This window comes from Syngnathus floridae, chromosome 18 (assembly GCF_059516105.1).
Source record: "Syngnathus floridae isolate MCC-2025c chromosome 18, RoL_Sflo_1.0, whole genome shotgun sequence".
NCBI classification, from domain to species: domain Eukaryota; kingdom Metazoa; phylum Chordata; class Actinopteri; order Syngnathiformes; family Syngnathidae; genus Syngnathus; species Syngnathus floridae.
Window position 1 is genome coordinate 3,437,435 of NC_142430.1, and position 17,440 is coordinate 3,454,874.

A 17,440-nucleotide genomic window follows, 5' to 3' on the forward strand; every position below is an offset into this window, starting at 1 on the left:
ATATGATAATAAACTACACCAAAAGCATCAGAAATTAAACAAAATTGTTTTAAAAACTAGTAAACAGAAAAATTATCCTTCGGTATTTTGCAAACCAGCGACCATAATTAGCGGAAGTACAAATCGCACTTCCGCTAGCTGCTCCGATGTCGTGAAGTGTCCATCAATTCACTCCGGAGAAGGTTTGTATCGTAAATAGAAACTAGAAACTTTTTCACTCGCGAACTTTATTACAAAACTATGCTATGCTGTTTGTGCGTGTGAAATAGTATTCCAGTCGACAAGGAATTTAACGTGCTAAGGCTGCTTTGGTATTAGCATTAGCCTACCTTACCTTAGCCTATAGAGCTAATATAAGCTAATTGAAGCTAAGTAAAAGATGTATTTGTCGGTTTGGTTTGCCACATATTACCCGAATTAATAATTCAAGTCTACGTTAATTCATTTTCACTATTGTAACTGGAATTGTTTAAACGTGGATAAAGTCGTTGATAGCTGTCAATACGAATCAATGAGTATGGTCTGTGCATCATCTTGTTATTTATAACAAGTCTAAATGTTGGCTTACACACAAGGGGGAGTCAAAATGTCAGGTGCCGGAGGAGGAAAACGTTCCTCCGGGGGGGACAGTCCCCCTGGCCCACCTGAGAAGAAAAGCAAAAAAGAGGAGAAGACAACCACCACTCTCATTGAGCCCATTCGCATAGCAGGAGTCTCGTCTACGGTGAGCCCATTTCCATGGCAAATCTGCCTGCACTTGAATTCAGCATGCCCACGCCTTTCTTATTTGATGTGCAGGAGGAAATGGACATGAAAGTGATCCAATTTAAGAATAAAAAGCTGAGTGAGCGCTTGGAGCAGCGACAAGCGATGGAGGATGAGTTACGAGAGAAAATAGAGAAGCTTGAAAAGAGGCAAGCGACTGATGACACCACCCTGTTGATTGTAAATCGTTACTGGTCTGAGGTACTACTACACAAAACAATTGTTTGACTTTGACATTTTAAAGATCCGTGCTTAGGGATAAAAATCTTGATTACAGCTGGAAGAAAGGGTCCATATTCTGCGCAAATGTATTGAACCAGAGGCCCCAGTCCCATCAACACCAGTTCCCCCACCTGCTCCACTTCCCGATCCTGTGCCCATGGAGACAGACGCTGTCAGTATCGCCTCACCAACCTCTGGTGTGCCGCCACCTCCACTTCCTGAGGCACAGAATGACAGAAAACCACCAGAGTATCAGCCGCAAGATGAAGTAACAAAAGAGAGGCATTCGGAGGCTCCTCAGCAGCCTCCACCACCTGATGGATCGGACCAATTAAACCCCACCGAGCCCCAACAGCAGGCAGCCACAGGTTAGATGCTATATTGGCCACTTAATATTTGTGACCCCTTTTGAAAAATTGTCGATTCTCGTGCACAGAAGCATTGCCGCCACCACCTCCCCCCCTGAGCGACTGTGCCAAAGGGTTCTTAGCCACGCTGGAGTACAGCAACGAAGAAGAGGTCATGCTGCATCTCCAGGATCGCATGCTGTTCAGCAAGGACGCCATCGCTTGCCTCGTGTGCGTCTTTGACAGGCTGCACAGCTGCATTGATGACATGTGCAAGCAGATCCAAGCTGCGGGTAAGATGATGGTTGCAAGATTCTGGCAAGTTTCAAATTTAATGGGAAATATCGAGTTTAATATTTTTTATTTTTTTCAACCTGCCTGCAGCGTGCGAGGACGAGAGCCTGGCCAGCGTGGGCGCCATGAACCGTACCCTGCTGGACGAGAACCGTAGACTGCGAGATCAAGCCACCCTGTTGCAAGGCCGACATCACAAAACATCCATGGAGGTGAGATGCCATTAGACACGCTTGAGATTGCGGCTGCGTGCGTGTGTCCTAAACATATAAGCATCCCTTCCCCACCCCCTCTTCTCCTGACAGTACAACGAATTGGTGGATAAGATGACCAGTGCAGAAACCAAGGTGTCGGAAATGGAGACCACTGTGGAGGACCTGCAGTGGGACATTGAGAAACTCAGAAACAGGGAACAAAAGCTCAACAAGCACTTGGCGGAAGCCATGGAGCAGGTGCAATTTCCTTATTTTGTCTGTTTTTTGCCACTTTGGACATTGCGATGTTTATCATCTGGGGCAAGCTCCAGCTCACTCGTGACCCGAATGACGGCAAGCGTGATTTAAAGCGGACGTTTTTCTCACCCAAATATTATGGACGCATCAGTGGAAAAATTAATTGCTATAATTTTTCAAAAATACCAGAGACAGAAAGCAAATACATCTAAATAAACACAACTTAAGCCCACTTGCTCAACAAGGTTAATTTACTGCTTTTTCATAGGCAGGGTGCCTTTTACTCTTAATAAATCATAAGTGATTAATAACCTCTCTGGTCTATTTTTTTTTTTTTTTTGTGGTCTGCAGCTGAAGTCTGGCCACAGTAGCACCGGCAGCTCAGCCGGACTTGCCGGAGGCCAAATAACATTAACCATTCAAAAGGTGAGTGCTTGTTAAAACAACCCCCCATTTGCAAATGTTTTATTCACAATTGTTTTTACTTTGCAGTTTGAGAGTCTTAACACGGAGCTGGAGCACATCCAGGAGTTAGCCAATAGCCGCATGGCAGAGTTGGAGAAGCTGCAGGTGGAGCTTCAAGAGGCCGTGAGGGAGAGTGAGAAGCTCAAGGTGACAGTGACCTTTAGTGACTACTTGAACCTTTTTGTTGCGTGGGTGCACGCGGGGCCGTTGAGGTCGTCTAACTAAGGAGCTGCTACAGTTTTTATGTTCACATAATACCCGTGAGGGTGGCAATTAAGCCCCGCTGGAATGTAGCGTGCATGACATCAACTGGAGCAACTCCCAGCTTTTCAGCAAGTTCTCATTGTTTGTTTTGTTCCTCCCAATCGGGACGGCTGTGTTGACGAGCAGCCAGACAAAGCGCAGCGCAAGTTAGAGTTCATTTAACTAAACAAAGCAGGTGTGAAGAAAGCGGATGCTTAAATTTTTTGTCTCACAAAAATATGGCAATTGAGCAGAGGTGTGTCGTATTTTTTTATGTTTATATATCCACTGTATATAGTGATCAGGAAGGAGTGAATGATTGCAAACGCAGACTGCGCCTAAACTTTTGCCACTTCTTCCTTATTCCAGATGGATTTGCGTAATATTCCGGAGGAAGTTGTGAAGGAGACGGTGGAGTACAAGTGTCTGCAGTCCCAGTTCTCGCTGCTCTACAATGAGTCCCTGGGAGTGAAAACCCAGCTGGACGAGGCTCGGGCCCTCCTGCTTACAGCCAAGAACGCCCACCTCAGACAGATTGAGCACATGGAGGTACACCTCATTGTCTCCCCCCACCAAATTATTTCTCTTTTCTGCGCAATTGACGATTGTTGAGACAACGCCTGTGACGTGCCCTATTGAGTGATCCCGCTGTGCGCATTGTTCCCTTCAGAGTGACGAGCTGTCCCTCCAGAAGAAGCTACGCACCGAAGTCATCCAGCTGGAGGACACACTGGCCCAAGTGCGCAAAGAATACGAGATGTTGCGCATCGAGTTTGAGCAAAATCTTGCCGCCAATGAGCAAGCAGGTACCATATAAGCCTCAGCGACAAACTGCAACAGCGCCTAGTAAAGCATGATGTCATGATGCAAAAAAACTCAAATGTTTCCTGTTATCTACCCCAGGACCAATCAACAGGGAGATGCGACACTTAATCAGCAGCCTTCAGAACCACAACCTGCAGCTGAAAGGGGACGTGCAGCGCTTTAAGAGGAAGCTACGCGAAACCCAGATCGAAATCAACAAGGTAGACGATTCACGTTTACGCTGCCCGCTTTCAAATGTTGCTTACTTGCGATTTTTGAAGTTCACGACGCTATCGATGACAGCAAAGGTTCTCAAACGACTTGTTTTTGCCCAAAGCTACGCTGCCTGAGCAGCGATGCCGGCGTTCTGGCCCTGGAGGAGTCGAGCAGCGACGCCACGGACGTGAAGAAGGAGGAAGATGACGACCAAGAGGAGGAGGAGGAGAGGAGGAAGGAGCTTGAGAGGCAGCGGGCCCGTGAGAGGGAGCGGGAGGCCGAGCGCGAACGGGAGCGGGAACGCGAGCGCGAGAGGCAGCGCAGCGACGAGTTAAAGCGGAAAGACTCGGACACCTTGAAGATGCTCAGAGTCGAGCTCAAGTACGCACCCCCCTGACCTGACCCTGTTTAGAGTCCCAATTTCTGACCCTGGCCTTGTGTAACATCTTGTGGCTTTGCCGCCCTCCAGGAAAGCTCAGGAGTCACAAAAGGAGATGAAGCTCCTGTTGGACATGCATAAATCGGCTCCAAAGGAGCAGAGAGACAAAGTGCAGCTCATGGCAGCTGAACGCAAGTCCAAAGCAGAGGTCTGCCCCCCATCTTTGTGATTGTCTTTTACCTTGCGTTTTGGTGGCAGCATCATGTTTTGCTTCTGCTAGAAAGAAAAACAATGGCAACAAAAGCGTACTAGAACATCTGAAGTTAATTTGGAGCTTAAACAGAGCCACTGGAGACATTGGTAGCTGGTGCGTGCTAAGTCCCATTTAAGGTGATTTTAAATGTGATTGATTAATTTTGAACATGACCGCATCCAGCTGAGAAGATTGAAGATTAGATTATTTCAATTTATAAGTTGTGCAGGGTATAATCTTCCCCACGTCCACGTGTAGGTGGACGAGTTGCGGATCCGTGTGCGTGAGCTGGAGGAGCGCGAGAAGAAGGAGAGCAAGAAACTGGCCGACGAAGACGCCCTCAGGAAGATCCGAGTGGCGGAAGACACCATCGAGCATCTGCAGAAGAAACTGGCCGCCACCAAACAGGTATTCACCACACACATGTGCCGAGGTTTAATTCAAGATGGAGTTGAACATGGTGTAAGAGTCAAGGGAGGAGTTGCAGAATGACCTCTATGTCTCGAAATGGAGGGGGGGATCTTTTTGGGTGTGCCTCTCTGGTGTAGCTTTGTCCAAGTCACTCAGGTCACAGAATGACGCGACACATGTGGAAGGCTGCCGTGAGATCTCTCAGAGGTGGAGTGTCGCCTCAGCAATGTTGTAATTGCTCAACCTGTGCCACGAGGACATGGGACACACCCACGTTGGCTCGTGTTTTAAAACGCTTGTTACCTTTGACTTGACAAGTCTTCGATTTTTAATGTAGCTCTGGAGGGCTAAAGTCCTCCAAGAGCCATTCATACTAAATTCATGAAAAAAAATGACGCAAAAATTGAATGAAGGCAAGCGCATTTGTAAGTTAACTATTTTTTGGAAGAGGGGTTGTAATGCTTCCTCTGAGGTTTTCTGTGTTTTTAGAATTGCTTGGCCGTTCCAATTATTGTTCTTGTGGGCCTTAGGTTCTTTTTTTTTTTTTTTTTTTAGTGTTTTTCTTTTCTTAAGTAGCTCCTTAAAATGGCATATTGTTGAACACGGCGCTTGTCAAACTGCTATAAATTGTAGTTTTGGAGGGGGAAAAACCTGCATGTCAACTTATTATGCAATTGAATGTGGTTATGTTTCTGTCTCTTCTGTTGGGGGGTAGTTGCATTTAGTTGCGTCCTCGGTAAAACGTCTCTCAGTGGCTAAAATGTTGAAGCTTGTTGAAATGGTACAATGGAGACTTGATAAGCTCGAGAGACGTTGGTGCTCGGAGAGCCTGAGGCACCTTCGGCTTGGGAGGTCCCGCCCACCTAACACAGTCCAGACTGATACTGATTTAGCCAGCGCCTCAGGCCCCGTGTGAAGCAGTTGTTTTACATTTGTTCAGCGTGATTCCTTCCTGCCCAAAATCCGGCCGTTCAAGGCATAAAGATCGGATATGGTGTTCTCTTTACAGGCTGACCATAAAAGCAAGGGAAGCAACTGCAGTATTGTAGAAATTTGGTCCAGTTGCTTACGTCAAGTTTCATAGCTCTGGTCGTAACGGCAGGTGTCGAGCTGAGTTATTTGTTTCTCTGGAGGAGGAGGAAGCGCTGCTGAGTGAGATGGACGTGACGGGCCAGGCCTTCGAGGATATGCAGGAGCAGAACAGCCGGCTCTTGCAGCAACTGCGCGAGAAGGACGACGCCAACTTCAAGCTGATGAGCGAGCGCATCAAATCCAACCAGATCTACAAGCTGCTCAAGGAGGAAAAAGAAGAGCTGGCCGACCAGGTCCTCACCTTCAAGACGCAGGTGGGAGCCCAAAACCCTGAATGGGTTGTCACAACAAGGCCGCAAAGCTCTTGAACACATTTTAACGTAGTTCCTTTGCACCAAGATACCACCAGATAGAGCCAAAACTAATTGTACAAAACCAGTCAATGTGAGTTTTACCCCAATAATTGAGGATTTAAAAAAACAAAAATCTACCAACAAGTCAATTTGCCTAACCATAAATACACAAATCACTGTTGTTGCTTAAGAGAATACTCACCCAGCCCTAAATGTTACTGGCTGATAATGACCCACCCCCCACCCCCCACCCCCCACCCACCCTTCTTGTTACCAGGTGGATGCTCAGTTGCTGGTGGTGCAGAAATTGGAGGAAAAAGAGGGAGTTCTTCAAAGCACGCTGGCCACCCTGGAAAAAGAGCTGTCGCTCAGGACTCAAGCGCTGGAACTCAACAAGAGGAAGGTGAGAAAGGCCTTGTGACTCACTAATGATCCGTCGGCACGCTTTGACTGCGCACAGATGGAGCAACGCGAATAATTGTTTGCGCCCGCTCGCTCATCACTAAACGTTCCCATGTTTATTCAAAGTCGTCAGTGTGTAATAAAGGTTGCGTCATTAGGCTTACAGCGGAGAGAGAAAAAGTCTACACACCCCTGCTCAAATGCCAGGCTTTTCAAATCAGTTTTTCCATAATTAATCTAAACTATAGCCTTTACGACACATTTGAGGGCGCCCTTGGGAAGAAAAAAAAAAAAATTCTTCCCGGACCCAGACTGTTTGAAAACCTTTCGGCATATGTTTGTAAAAAGCTGTTACAGAGTGACATTGTTGGGTTTTTTTTTTTTCTTTGTTTGGTTTTCTCCTGCTCCAGGCGGTGGAGGCCGCACAGCTGGCAGAGGACCAGAAGGTGCAGCTGGAGCACACGCAGGCCAAGCTGAAGGAGATCCAGGTTGCCGTCGCCGAGAACCGCACGGCCCGCGAAAGAGAGAGCAGCAACCTCAAGCGAGCGCAGGTAGCGTCACATCAACTCCCTATGTTTTCTTGTTTGGAAAACGTCTCACCTCACTTTGGAAAATAATGCACTTGAAAGTATCAGCAACTCCGAGTGGTCATATTTACTCACTGGAAGGTCTTCAATTTCATTCAAGTGGACTTAAAAATGAATTATTTCAATAAAGAACAGGAAGGTAATTTTGTAAAGTTTTTGTGCTTGTTGCCTGACTATTTGTAAGCGTCAAACCTCAAAACTGCGAGGCAGACATGCTACCCACTAACACACCGTACAGCCCACAATTTTTTTATTTTAATTTAAAAAAAAAACAAACAAAAAAACCAACTTGCAGGTGTGCCAAAATGAAATGTATAAATCTTGCTTCCCAGGAGGATCTCTCAAGGCTGAGGCGGAAGCTGGAGAAACAGAAGAAGGTGGAGGTGTACTCCGACGCCGATGAGATCCTGCAGGAGGAAATCAACCAGTACAAGGTGCGAGAAATTTGAGCGCGATGGTGAGGTGGGCCTGTTGCAACATCCGCAGTCCGCTCTTCCTGTGGGGAAGAAAACGTAACCGTAAAATACAAGCGTGTCGTTTTCCCTCCTCGTATCGCTTTACCTTTTTTTGGGTGGGGGGGGGGGGGCGTAGTGAAAGCTTTTCAGTGACATGCTTGAATTGGTTTGTTTGTGTGTGCAGGCAAAGTTGCGCTGCCCGTGCTGCAACACGAGGGACAAAGACACGGTGCTCACCAAGTGTTTCCACGTCTTCTGCTACGAATGTCTGAAAATGCGCTACGACACACGCCAGCGCAAGTGCCCCAAGTGCAACTGCGCATTCGGGGCCAATGACTTTCACCGCATCTACATCACCTAAAAAAAAAAACGGACATCCAAACGGACAAGCTTGTCTTTCCCTTTGGATGTCCGCTTCAAGGCGTGGTTGCCACCTGGGGACAAACGTAAACGGACGGACGGACGGACGGCTAGCGACCGCGTGTTGTCTTTGTGGAATAAACAGCTGTCAGTCAACTTGGTGTGCTGCTCTCCGCCGCTTTCTTCTCACGCCCGTCGTCTTTTCTTCTTGAAGCCTTTCTTTGCATTCCGGAAATGAAAACTGATGGATTTAAGGTCTTACTTACTTGCTCGAGCGTGTTTGTAATTTATAGAGCGCGACGCTATGTGTGACATCATCGCCGAGTTCTAGAGGGGTTGAGAAGCCCGCAGAGACCCGAGCCAATTTGGCACGCCATCAGCGTATACGACACTCTTTACATCACCTTGGCTCAGCTCGGCGTGTGGGCGGGTTGCATCAGGATTTGGTTTGTGTGTCTGTGTGTGTCTGCAGGTTTCATGTGTTGTGTTTTTGTGTGTCAAGTGTCTATTTTGTTGTGTGCTTTTGTTTTGTCTGCCTGTTTGTTTCAATGTCTGTTTTGTGTGTGCGTTTCATGACTGTGTTGTTTTTATTGTTTTCCGCCTGTGGTTTGCGTGTGCGTTTCATGTCTGTTTTGTTTTTGTCCCGACAGTGGGTTTTATGTTTGAGTCCATGCCAATTTTGTGTTAGATTTTTTTGTGTCTGCTTTTAGTGTTTGTTTCATGACTTGCTTTTTGGTGTGTGTGTTGTCTGTTGTGTGTGTCAGGCATTTGCTCCTTTTGTGTGTGTGTATGTGTGTTCGCCTGTTGCCATGGAGCCCCTCGCTGAGTTTGACACAACATCTGCAGCTTATAGTGGCTCATTACCGTATGAAATCACAGCAGTGGAAAGTCTCGGCACATATGGGCGGCCGTTGCGCAGCTCCAGGTCGTCCTAAAGGTCGAGTAGAAAAACATCTGCGCGAGGACATTCTTTGAGCGTCATGAATGCGATGAGCCTCCTTTTTCCTCCTCCCGCCGCTCATCGGCCGATGTGAACGATCGCTGCGAGGTTGGCTCACGTCTGTTTGACGTTAGAACTTGTGGGAAAGGCAGTTCACACCATGTTGCGCAGGAACGCTTCCAGACTCCACAGAGGAGGGGGGGAGAGTTAATTCAGCATTTGCGAACAGTTAGATCAACGTTCCAGAAGACTTTGTTATAATGTCAGCTAAACAAAAAAAAAAGTCTGCGATATAACTGGTTAAGCTTAAAGTGTGTTTGGTACCTGAGATATGATCCACTTTCAATTACCATGTCACAACTAGAAACCAGCAAAACTGGAAAACAGTCAATACTAATACTGTTCTTGTCTGTCCGAATCATTTCATCTCCAGAATCACAACTTTTGATCATGAAGGCTGACTTGGCTCAAACTGTCCCATTTCTAATACACTGGGCAGATGAAATTGTCACAGCAACATGTAGAAGCAGAAATCATATTGGACGTAACAAAACAAAAATAGTCCCATGCATATTTCATGGAGCAATAGTTTGACTTGAGGTAGCTTGTTGGCCCTGATTGTCCCGACAGGCACAAAAAACTTTGGTGGTGTCGCACACCTCCAGATGTTCGGTGCGGAGTGGCCATGAGTCGACTGCCTTGTTATTGTGCATTTGCACGACTGCGGGAGGCTACACCCTACCCCCAGACGCTAATAACAACACCACTCTGCGTCAGGGACACTCACATCTTCCAAAGTGTGAATTAATATTATTTTAATTTTGCACAGCGCTCTTACCAGGCGTGTTATTCGGGGTGGAAAGTGCAACATCAAATATTAAAAAAAAAAAAAAAAAAAAATCAGGAATTTAGACTTAGATTCCTATGTATGGATAATTTAACAAACCCGGCATCCCAGATTCAAACTCTGAACCTGACAGCCTGAGGCGGACATGCAAATCACTACACCCACTTTTCCACCCCTTGCGGTAGGCGTGTTATTCGGGGTGGAAAGTGCAACATCAAATATTTAAAAAAAAAAAAAAATCAGGAATTTAGACTTAGATTCCTATGTATGGATAATTTAACAAACCCGGCATCCCAGATTCAAACTCTGAACCTGACAGCCTGAGGCGGACATGCAAATCACTACACCCACTTTTCCACCCCTTGCGGTGTGTCCTGTTATGGCAGGATGGTCCCGTTAGCTTATTATTGAAGTTTTCCCGAAAACAAAGCACGTTGCGCCATTGGATGTCATTAAGGTCTTTTTTTCTATGCGCGCCTCTGCACTGTGTGCGTGTGTGTGTTGGCAGCCAGCGGGGATGACGTCGTCAGGCGTGGTAATAACAATGAGAACACGATTGAATCCAGACTACAAGGTCTCGCACCCTCGCTCGCCCCCGTGTGTTACTGTGAGAATCAAATAGCACGTTTAAAAGTTGAATCATTTTTGCGCGTGTGTGTCCAATAGTTTGTCGTGTGCATGTATTGGATGTGGGAAAAGGAAGAAAAGGTCCTCTGGTGGAGTTTCCGAGTGAAGTGGAGCAGTGTAAAGTGGATAGGAAATGACTCATGGCGCGCGCGCGCGCGCATGTGTGTGAGTGAGCGTGGGTGTGTTCTCCAGTGTTAAAAAACACGGAGCACAGTGGTCCCGGTGAGTCACTCCGTGATGTTCACTTTCCCATGCTGACGACCACCGCGCGCTCCTCGCTCTAAGCGTGAACATATTTTAAATTATTTTTAATTGGTGTGTTTTGAGCGCGCGCACACTCGCACGATGGATTCCCACGCTTTATGCACAATTTGCGGATTTTTTGTGGCGTTGTTGAGCGCGTTCCACGGCACGTGGGCACAAAAAAGTAAGTTTTGGTTGTTCGATTTAAGCTTCTTTTTCTGTGTGTCTTTTGTGCGTGTGCGTGTGCATGTGCAGCGTTTCCTTTACCGGCTTACATAGTTGACCGGTTCCGCATTCCAATGGCCTGATTTCAGAAAGCCATCATCCGCCTCATGCACTGTCCTTCAACTTTCGGTCCTACCCGAAGTAGCTCCTCACGACTCGGGTACGAAACAAAGAAAATACATCATTAACGATAATAAACACGTGACCTTTCCTCTGTAGGTGGATTTTACTCTGATTTCAGGCTGACCTTAAAGGCAACACTGCACTTAATATACAGTACAGCTACTGTAATTAGGTGTATGTCAGGTGATGCCTTCAAGGACAGTCTGAAGCAGCTCCGACCGACTCCGAAGGCACCACAATCTAAGGTGTTGCCTTCAGGGATTGTGAAAACCACGGCTTTCCCGTGGTCATCAATCAACATACAATACATCTCGGTTTATTTAGTAGCTTTGCCAAAGCGCTTTTAACAGAAAAATAAAATAACCATACAATATGAAATATCACTTAAAATATTGTCAATAATACAAGCTGATTGACTTTTATATAATAATACACAAACTATGATTGACTTTTATCTTGGCCTGTATCATAAGTCGATATAAACAATCCAACTAACAAGATTGATCCTACACAAAGAGTTTAGTTCGGCTGTTTTGCTAAGGCTTTGCATTGAATCCCGATGGAGGACAGCAGGCTGACTGAGTTCATAGCAAAACACTGCTCGCCCTCAGATTGTTTCCTGATGCTTTCAAGCGTCTCTCTTGTATGCGTGTCGGCGTGCGTACGCGTGCGTGCGTGCGTGTGTCCTCCGCCACTCCAAACACTGAGTCTCCCACATCTGGATATCAGCTGCTGCTTGGCCCGCCCCCGTCTGTTTTATGACTAAACGCAACATCCCCACACCCAAAAAGACGAGACTCCCCAACGTCAGGAATGCGAAAGCCAGCGCCAGATTGCACACGCAGCCTCGAAGGGGCGAGAAAACTCCCAGAGTGAGCGCGGACACGCGTGACGCGAAAGTTTGCTGCGTTGCAACACGTTGCGGTGCAGACGCGCTTTGTCAGACGGGGGTCAGTTGACGGTCACGCCTACGCTCGCTCCTTCCTCCTGACCTTGGGCATTCCCGGAGTTCTTCCTCTGCTGGTGCCACATTTGCTCTACGACTACGCATTCCGACCACACTGTGCTGCACTAGCATACTAAAGTTAAAAAAAAAAAAAAAAGAAAAAAAATCGGGTGGGGGCTAACGGACCTTGGTTCTGCAGCAGACAACTGTGACGACACACGACTTGTACAACTTGTAAAGCGTTCAAGAGTTTTACAATGTCAAAAAATGGTGAGAATAAGTACTCATTCCGTTTATGGCGTTTCACATTGGGTGTTAATATAATAGTCGGCACTGGGCAGTATTTCATTTTTGTATATTTTTTCATGGTTTTCTGTCTAACATGTATGTTTTGGTCTTTAAAATACAGTGAAATTACTCAACTGGATATTGCGTGCAACGTTCAGTTCTGATATCTTGTAATTATCATTTTTTTAAAAAAGACGGAAAAAAATAGGGGCACACATTGAAGCGTTCATCTGTCTGGCTGTCATGCAAACAAATGAAGACTTCCATTGTGTCCACAGCGGGCGGGCGGAAAGGAAGCCTTTCCCCCTTAAACACCATCTTGTTTTCATCTGGGTGACGTCCCGTGGAAGAAACACTAACAAGCCCAAGGAAGCACAGTTTTTTTTTGTTCAGTACACTGTAACGCCATTAAGTTTATTTTGGGTGTACGTCCACTTTTAGCCACATGATGACAGCACACGGTCGTGTTTAACACTAAATTGACTGCCTCAGTAACTTATGGGCATCTTTTGGCTTTTTTTCGTAATGTATACTGTCAGATGATTACATTTATAAGTTTAGAGGGGGACAATTTGTAGGTGCAATGTGCAATGCAATTACTCTTGCTCTTTTAACAAGTTTTCATGTGCGTAGGTAAATGTGGACTCTCGGAATTCTGGAATTCTGATCTGGACTCGTGCGTACCGTGTGCGTATTGCAAGCAGTACCCCAAGACACCGTCGTGCAACACATGTGAGACATTATATGAACTGCGACTGAACTGAACTTAGTGTGCTTACCACTTGGGAGAGAGCGCGCGTAACCATCAAAGTTAAATATTATTTCAAGTAAGGCCTCAACTGAACCCAAATAAAAGTTGTGATTTGTCAACCGTAGGCAAATTGGTGGAGGAAACGTCAGACGTATGGAAGCTGGCGGCCATCAGTAGCTTTTCGGTGCTGGCCGTGATCCTGGTGGGCGCCGCGCTCCTCATCGGCGTCATGGTGCATCGCCGCAAGTCACACAAACTGCCTCTACGAGGTATATGATTATTTGTTTGGTTTTATTATGATTACATCAGACCACTGAGCCATAAGGCATCATGATTATCCTTTTTTTACTTTTAGCCTGGACTGGATTATTTTGTATCTTGGTCCATGTGTCTATATCAGCAACATTGTGACAGCTAACGTTATTTGAGTGACCGTAAAGAATAAAAGTCATGCAAATGTCACTTGTTAGCAAATGCTGGTAAACATGAGCATGTACCGTGAACCTTTACATGACACTTTTTTTTCTACTTTGTTTTGAATTTGCAGAACCAATTGAAGAAACTGCAGGGCCACTTTATCAAGCGTAAACCTTTCAGTGAGTGTACTTTTCACGTCATGTGATTGTCTTCAATGTGATGTAACTACGGGCGAGGCAAAATATCGTATTGCCATTATCAAGAGTCATATCTTACATTTTAACTTTCTGTAATGGTCGCTATTTGTCTTCAGCAGCCTCATCCTCCTCTGGAAACACACTCATGTGACGTACAGAATCAAATGGCGAGCGCTCACCCCCCGACCTGACCCAGTGACCTTCGGTCACGTAATAGCATGAATGTAAGTATGAAGAGGTCAAAGGTCGGGCTAGTGGGCGGGACAGGCTGCTGGTGTCTGTTTGAATGTAGCTAATGTTTAGGTGAAGCGTTTTCTCTAGACAATCGTGCACTGTTACTGTGGCTCCTGCCAACCAAACCCGACACAATACTTATTTTTTTAGTCTGTGACTTTTCTGTTTCCTTTCCAAATACTCGTGGTTACTTTTAAAAAACACTTAGTTTTAAACCATGTACAGAAATCCAACTCCGGACACTATTAGGAATGATTCAGAATTTATTTTAGTGAGTGTATGGTTAACATTTGAATTCATGTTTTGAGAAACAAGCACATTTTAAAATGAAACTTTATTAGAGATTTTTTATGTCTAAACTTCATCCATGCCAGTTTATGATTTTTAACTCCCTAATGATAGTAATGCTCCCCCAGAAATGTTGTGTACATGCACTGGCTTCTTTTGACCTAATGTGTCCTCTTATTGCTCTTTTTGTGTACCAAATGTATTTTCACAATAAATCTTTGAACTTTGTGGTGGTGGGTGGTGTGAATTTGAGTAGACATTGATTTCCAAGTCTTTCAATCACTGCTGTCCTTTCACCCTAAATGAGCTTGTAACAAAGAAGCAGAAAACGACACTTCTATGACAAGAGTTCAATATGACGTAAATACTGAGCAGAACACTTTTAATCTATGAGGATTACAATGAAAAATTTAGCACGAGTTCTCTAGGGTCAGGGTTTCAAACTACCTTGAAACTCTAATCCTAGCGTTAAACCCTAGTTTGACACCCTAACTCTAGTATGAACCGTAACCCAAGCTTTAAATCCTACTTATTTTCCATTATGTTTATTAAATATAATTATATTATAATTTTTGATAATTTAATTAATACAATATATATATAATTTAATTACTATATTATCAAACATATGGGCTTTTAACTATCGTCAATAAAGCGGTTCATGTAATGACGCTAATCTACCACAAAACGACAGTGCCCCCATTCGCTTGTTCGCTTCATAAACTATCGAGTCAAAAGCCTATATGTTTAATATCGTACGACGTACGTATTTATTTAATTCTGCTTATGTGATGATATTTTAAACTAAACAGATGTACAGTAAAGTACTCATATGTTTAAGTTCTAAAAACCATATTGTAACTGAATTGAAATTACATTTACATTAAAGAAACAGCAATGATGAAAAAAAAGGAAATGGACATGTTCATTTTACACCGGGTTACATACAAGTGAATGGGGGCACTGCCATCTTGCGGTAGTTAGGCGTCATTACATGAACAATTTCATAGTGAAAACCTGTATGTTTGATATTGTACGGCGTACGTACTTATTTAATCCTGTTTATGCAATGATATTTTAAACTAAACAGATGTACAGTAAACTACTCATATGTTTAAGGTCTAATAACCACATTGTAACTGAAGTGAAATGATAGTTACATTAAAGGAAGAGCAACGATGAAAAGGAAATGGACACGTTCATTTTACACTGGGTTACATACAAGTGAATGGAGGCACTGCTGTCTTGTGGTAGATTAGCGTCATTACATGAACCGACGATAGTCAAAAACCCATATGTTTGATAATATATCAATTAAATTGTATATATATTATATTAATCAAATGATCTAAAATTACAATATAATATTTAATAATAATAACAATAATAATATATAATAATAATATATTATAACTATAATTATAATAAAAACTATATATAAATTATATATTTGTATATATATATATATATATATATATATATATATATATATAATTATATATAGTATATATAATTATATATATGTGTATATGTAAATAATATCATACATATATAATTTACTTAATATATTATTAAACATGGGCTTTTGACTACAATGAAACGGTTCATGTAATGACGCCAAGCTACCGCAGGACGGCAGTGCCCACTCACTTGTATGTAACCGAGCTTAAAATGAGCATGTCCATTTCCATTTCATCATTGCTCTTTCTTTAATGTAAATATAGATGAAAAAAAAAGATGGAAAAATAAGGAAATGGACATGTTCATTTTACACTGGGTTACATACAAGTGACCTACCATCCAACAGCACTGCCATCTTGCAGTAGCTTGGCGTCATTACATGAACATATGGTCCATGTCAAAGTCAAAGTCAAAGTCAAAGTCAGCTTTATTGTCAATTTCTCCACATGCCAAAGACACACAAAGAAACCGAAATTTCGTTCCCCCCTATCCCACGGTGACAAGACATGGCTCACAACAGACAAACAGTAAACAAGTATAACAAAAGCGTGCTGAATAAATAATGAATAAATAACACAACAATAAATAAATAAATAAATAATTAAGAGGAGCACAAAAAGAAAAAAACAAAAAAGAGCAAGTGCGCGTACAGCAGACATTCCCGAAAATAGCGCAACAGTGCCGCACGCTACGCAGAAGGGGGTAGCGAGTTCAGGGCCCTAACAGCCTGGGGAAAGAAGCTGTCGGCGAGTCTGGTGGTGCGGGAGCGCAGGCTCCTGTACCTCTTCCCAGAGGGCAGAAGGTCAAACAAAGAGTGAGCCGGGTGACTCACATCTCTGGCAATCGAGGTTGCCTTGCGGGTGAGATGGGAGGTGTAAATGTCCTTCAGGGAGGGAAGCGAAGCACCAATAATCTTACCAGCCGTATTCACTATGCGCTGCAGGGCCTTCAAGTTCTGTTCAGTGCAGTTACCACCCCAGACAGCGATGCAACTGGTGAGGACGCTCTCAATGGTGCCACGGTAGAATGTAGACAGGACTGCCTGAGGAGCACATGTACGCCTGAGCTTCCGCAGGAAGTACAGGCGGCGCTGAGCTTTCTTTGCCAGTGACGAGGTGTTCGCGGACCAGGAGAGGTCCTCACTGATGTGCACCCCCAGGAACTTGGTGCAGCTCACCCTCTCCACCACAGCACCGTCGATGATCAGCGGCAGGTGTGTTTTGTGACCCTTCCGGAAGTCAACAATGATTTCCTTGGTCTTACCGACGTTCAGCAGGAGGTTGTTGTCCCTGCACCACGTGGTCAGAAGGTCAACTTCCGACCTGTACCGAGTCTCGTCGCCCTTCGTGATGAGACCCACCAGAGTCGTGTCGTCAGCAAACTTCACTATGCGGTTGTCGCTGTAGGTCGCAGTGCAGTCATGCGTCAGCAGGGTGAAGAGCAATGGACTGAGCACGCAGCCCTGGGGGGCCCCCGTGCTCAGCGTGATGCTGGCGGAGATTTTGTCGCCAACACGCACCACCTGAGGCCTCTGACAGAGGAAGTCCAGTATCCAGTTGCAGAGGGAGGTACTGAGGCCCAGTTCATATGTAGACGCATATTCCACCTCCTCGCGACTTTCCCTCTCGTACAATGGCACGGTCCGCCCGATAGCACGCTAGCCGCTCCAGATGCACCGCAGAGTCCGGAATGTTGTCACTCAACGATACACTATCTAATAAAAAAGGCTGAAATTCTCCGGCGAGAATGGTTTATGACTTTACTCGGTGTTCGGGAGACCATGGTTCAAGCCCCACACAAAGCAGCATTTGAG

At 44.9% G+C, this 17,440-nt stretch overlaps 2 protein-coding genes and 1 long non-coding RNA gene across 5 annotated transcripts; 2 read left to right on the forward strand and 1 right to left on the reverse strand.

Annotated features, from left to right (window-relative positions):
* Window positions 1-25: 25 nt before the first annotated feature.
* Window positions 26-8,201, forward strand: rnf40 (ring finger protein 40). The gene is made up of 20 exons (XM_088360078.1): window positions 26-182; window positions 576-724; window positions 799-966; window positions 1,043-1,355; window positions 1,424-1,627; window positions 1,719-1,840; window positions 1,934-2,080; window positions 2,432-2,506; window positions 2,573-2,692; window positions 3,158-3,337; window positions 3,459-3,594; window positions 3,692-3,813; window positions 3,930-4,189; window positions 4,278-4,395; window positions 4,699-4,848; window positions 5,985-6,197; window positions 6,514-6,639; window positions 7,049-7,189; window positions 7,558-7,659; window positions 7,865-8,201. The coding sequence occupies exons 2-20, from the start codon at window positions 587-589 to the stop codon at window positions 8,039-8,041; spliced, it is 3,012 nt and encodes a 1,003-aa protein (XP_088216204.1). The 5' UTR covers window positions 26-182; window positions 576-586; the 3' UTR covers window positions 8,042-8,201.
* LOC148382216 (uncharacterized) lies at window positions 7,516-11,229 on the reverse strand. Its single transcript, XR_015854036.1, has 3 exons — window positions 10,965-11,229; window positions 8,905-9,164; window positions 7,516-7,721 (listed from the first exon to the last, which is right to left on the reverse strand). It is a non-coding gene; the product is annotated as an uncharacterized LOC148382216 (long non-coding RNA).
* LOC148382217 (uncharacterized) lies at window positions 10,621-14,394 on the forward strand. 3 transcript variants are annotated; one of them, XM_088360082.1, is made up of 5 exons: window positions 10,621-10,881; window positions 12,913-13,011; window positions 13,156-13,299; window positions 13,578-13,626; window positions 13,764-14,394. In XM_088360082.1, exons 1-4 carry the CDS (start codon window positions 10,800-10,802, stop codon window positions 13,616-13,618), a joined length of 366 nt encoding a protein of 121 aa, XP_088216208.1. In that variant the 5' UTR covers window positions 10,621-10,799; the 3' UTR covers window positions 13,619-13,626; window positions 13,764-14,394. The 3 variants fall into 3 exon arrangements, with proteins under 3 accessions (XP_088216208.1, XP_088216206.1, XP_088216209.1); XM_088360080.1 differs by having other exon boundaries at window positions 10,622-10,881; window positions 13,761-14,394; XM_088360083.1 differs by lacking the exon at window positions 10,621-10,881 and adding an exon at window positions 10,960-12,261 and having other exon boundaries at window positions 13,761-14,394.
* Window positions 14,395-17,440: the final 3,046 nt, after the last annotated feature.